Source organism: Arachis ipaensis, chromosome B04 (genome assembly GCF_000816755.2).
Source record: "Arachis ipaensis cultivar K30076 chromosome B04, Araip1.1, whole genome shotgun sequence".
Taxonomy (NCBI): domain Eukaryota; kingdom Viridiplantae; phylum Streptophyta; class Magnoliopsida; order Fabales; family Fabaceae; genus Arachis; species Arachis ipaensis.
The window spans coordinates 116471018-116474743 of record NC_029788.2 but is presented as its reverse complement, the minus strand read 5'-3'; the positions used below and the strand labels follow the sequence as shown (position 1 = coordinate 116474743).

Here is a 3726-nt window from a genome sequence, read left to right as displayed (position 1 = left end):
CAACCTGTGAAGGTAGCTATATTAGTTTGCATTGTTGTTTAGTGAGAAAAATGTCCGTGAGATGAAGGAAGAAAACGTCAAATGTAGATTTTGTCGTGTAGTGTTGGGATGAAAAAGGTGAAATCAAAGAAGGGACAGGTTCGGAAATATTGGAAGTATCTATCAAGACAACTCTCGGCAGAAATGGGCAGCGTTTGTTTCAGCATAACTTTTGCCCAAAAAAAGTCAAAATAACAGCAACTTTTGTCAACTTTCTACCCTTTTTATTTTATTATTTCTCACTTCTGAGTTCTGACCTCATTGTTTCTTGCTAAAATAAATTCTTTCCCAAAATAAATTTAATTTTACAAGAAGGAAAAAAAAGTGGTACCAAAGGGTTTGACTAGCCCCCCATACTGACCTCAACGAAAATGACAACACAAAAATACTGATTATATTTTTTTATTTCTATTTTTTTCTTCTTCTTCAGGCTATGAATTCAAATCAGAGTAGCATGTTGATATTGCAAGAGACATGCACAGACGCGTCTGGGTCGCTTGTAGTGTACGCGCCAGTGGACATTCCAGCCATGCATTTGGTCATGAATGGCGGTGACTCGGCTTACGTGGCGCTTCTGCCATCTGGATTCGCCGTTGCACCTGACGGATCTAGTGGCAGAAATGACCACAATACCGTGTCACAACCCGGAGGTGGGTCACTTCTCACGGTGGCGTTTCAGATACTCGTGAACAGCCTCCCTACGGCGAAACTCACGGTGGAGTCGGTGGAGACGGTGAACAACCTCATCTCATGTACGGTTCAGAAGATAAAAGCGGCACTTCAATCCGAGGGTTGACTGTCACGTGACGCAATATTCGGTCGCGTGAGTCCTTTCTTTTTATTTTTTCTTTTTGTTGGTTTAGAAGATTAATTAATTTACATTGAGTATTTATTTTATGTATCAGCATTTGTGTAGATTATGATTGTAATAGGTGGCGCGTGTGAAAGACGCGAGGGGTGAGGGGTGTTTGAGTCAAGAACGAACCGCGCGTGGAGAAGAATTCCTTGCATGGTGGTAAGGATCCGAGTTTGTGGGTTATAGGATCCTTAACACAAGGCAAGGGTGGTGGTTCGGGTATTGACTTGGGTCGACCCTTTGTTTAATTAAACAATGATCAATTAGAAAAGTGTAAAAAAAGAAAAGAGTCGAAATGGTAATATTTATATTTATTGGTACAATATCATCATTTGGATTTGTATTTGCTTGGGAAAATAATGCATATCGATCTCTTTGCTTAAGCAACAAGAATGGCAAAATGAATTTTGGACGAAAAATGTTACAAAAAATTAATTACTAAATTAATTATTATATATTTTGTTATAAATATAAATGTTTTTAATTTATTTTAAATATATTATTTATATTTTAATATATATTTTATACGAATAGTTAATTTTTGTATACATATTAATCATTTCTAAAGTATTGTATATGAATCATAAGATGTAGTCTTTAACGGGAACTAATTATTAATTAACGAGATTTGAAATGTTATATGATGTATTTGCAGCTTGGACTTCTATTCTTCTTATCAAGTTTCTGGTTTTTATTTATTTTTTCTTTATCCAAACAATATATAAAATAATCTATTTTTTATTTTTTTTATTTTCATTTTCATTTTCCATCGTCTATCCAAAAAAAAAAATAGTTGCATAGAGAGTATATATTACATGAGATAAAATTTGAAAATATAAAACAAATTCACATTTTGTTTGATAGTTGAAGTGATCTAAGTAATTAAAGCAACAAAAATCAACTATTAAATCAATTACATGTATAAAACATATAATAACGAATTTGATAATAATTTATATATACACGTAAAATTTTTGTTAAAGCAAATATTGTCCCATATATATTGCAAGTATAGTTACGGTTAATATATATTTCTATTTATCTTTAGATAAATTTTATGGTATTTATAATTTGATGTTTAACTTTTGTCTAACTTATTTTTTATGACAAATTTTAAATATTTAATAATTATTATTTTTATATTTTTAAAACTAAATATTAATTTTTAACTATTTTTAATAAATTAAACAAATACTTTTAAGCACTATAACAATTACATTATCTGTATATATGTGTTCAAATTTATCTTTTCCGGTACTTTTAACAAGTGAGTTAAGGGTTTTAGTCAACAAAACTCATACACATACATTTTGTTTCTGCTAGTCATCAATAATATGTTTCAAATAGTTAATAGCTTTTGGTGGTCATCATATAAGGTTTTGTTCCATAAACTTTTTTATTAATTTGTAATCTTATAATTATATGTATGTAGGTTAGTATGTTTATGCTTGAAAAAAAAAAAAAAGACTGGTCTCACGCCTCTTACATTGTGCTTTCTGAATTATTTGTGATTAATGATGTGAAGTTTCGTTAGATGTACAAAACACAAAACTACAAATTTCCTTAAAAGAAGTACAGGAAGAGAAGAGTATTAGAACTTAGAAGTCAATGGCGAAATGGTTAGACAAATTTCCCAGTGGCTTATGATGTTGTTACTGTTGGGAACAGTATCAACTTTGGAATATTGTAAAGTGATCCTGTAACTTGGAAAGTGACAATTGCTTCAACATATAACTGATGATGTCCTATGTCAGCTGGTAAATATCACTACACTTCATGTTTGCAAAGTGTGAAAATAACAATTTATATGAGGATCTTGCTATAGTACTATGAAAATGTGTGGGTAAAATATGCTCCTTTAGTCAATTTCACTGTAAAAGGATAGATCAAATTCCTTGTTCAATCAATCATCTTTTTATTTTTTTAATTTTTTTTTTAAAAAGTATTTACCTCTATTGATATTAGAACAAATTCAACTTAATTTCTTTTTTCTTTTTTTAAAATTATGCATTAATTTTCTGAAATATATAAGTAATACACTACAACACATGTGTCGAGCAAAGATGATGATTTATTTTAAAAATTACAGCGATTTAAATTGTAAAACCGATCTCCAATAATTTACAGACGATTTTTAAAATTTAGGGATTAATTTTTGCCGTAATTTAAAAAATCGTTGCAAATTCCAAAATATAACACCATTTAAATAGAGCATCCACGTTGCTTTAATAGAAAAAAGTTTAATCACACTAATTTTATTAAATTTGAGATGTTATTCACCTCTTTTGAGATTTGAGCGAATTGAACCCAATTTCTTTAATTTCTATTTTATAAGTTCTCTTAAAATTTAAAATTTAAGTAATTGAACACTTTTATATACATATACTAAATTATTTCATCAAATTTGGCAGCAGAAGAGGTAGGTGTATAATATAATTCATGATCTGACTCATTTTCGTACCATTCATATCTAAATTGCTAATATTATTGAAGACAACTGAGCATGCATATATGTGACCCTTGTTCCGTTGTTGATATCCAAATAATTCCCCTAGCTCTGTAAATTTGTGGGCTCCCTTTGGATCCCCTTCCAAACAAAACCCTAAAGATATGCTTTTTGGACTTTAAACCTATCTATATATCTAGTATCTGCTATGTATGTGTTGTGTCACTTAATCCTCACGCTATGGACGTGAACCAAATTAAAAGTTCAAAATCAATCAAAAGATTTCATACATTCATGCAAGTATGGAGGGAAAGGATCATATGATAGGACTTCATTATTGGTGTGAAATGTGAATATATATATGAGAGAAAATGCTGAATCTCCG

At 30.2% G+C, this 3726-nt stretch overlaps 1 protein-coding gene across 2 annotated transcripts in view; it reads left to right on the top strand.

Annotated features, from left to right (window-relative positions):
• LOC107639831 (homeobox-leucine zipper protein ANTHOCYANINLESS 2) overlaps window positions 1-1218 on the top strand; it is an 8494-nt gene extending 7276 nt beyond the window's left edge. For both annotated transcript variants that reach the window (XM_016343446.2, XM_016343445.2), the window contains exon 9: window positions 470-1218. In XM_016343446.2, the coding sequence (XP_016198932.1) occupies window positions 470-835 (366 nt within the window). In that variant the 3' untranslated portion in view covers window positions 836-1218. The remainder of the gene's footprint in view (window positions 1-469) is intronic.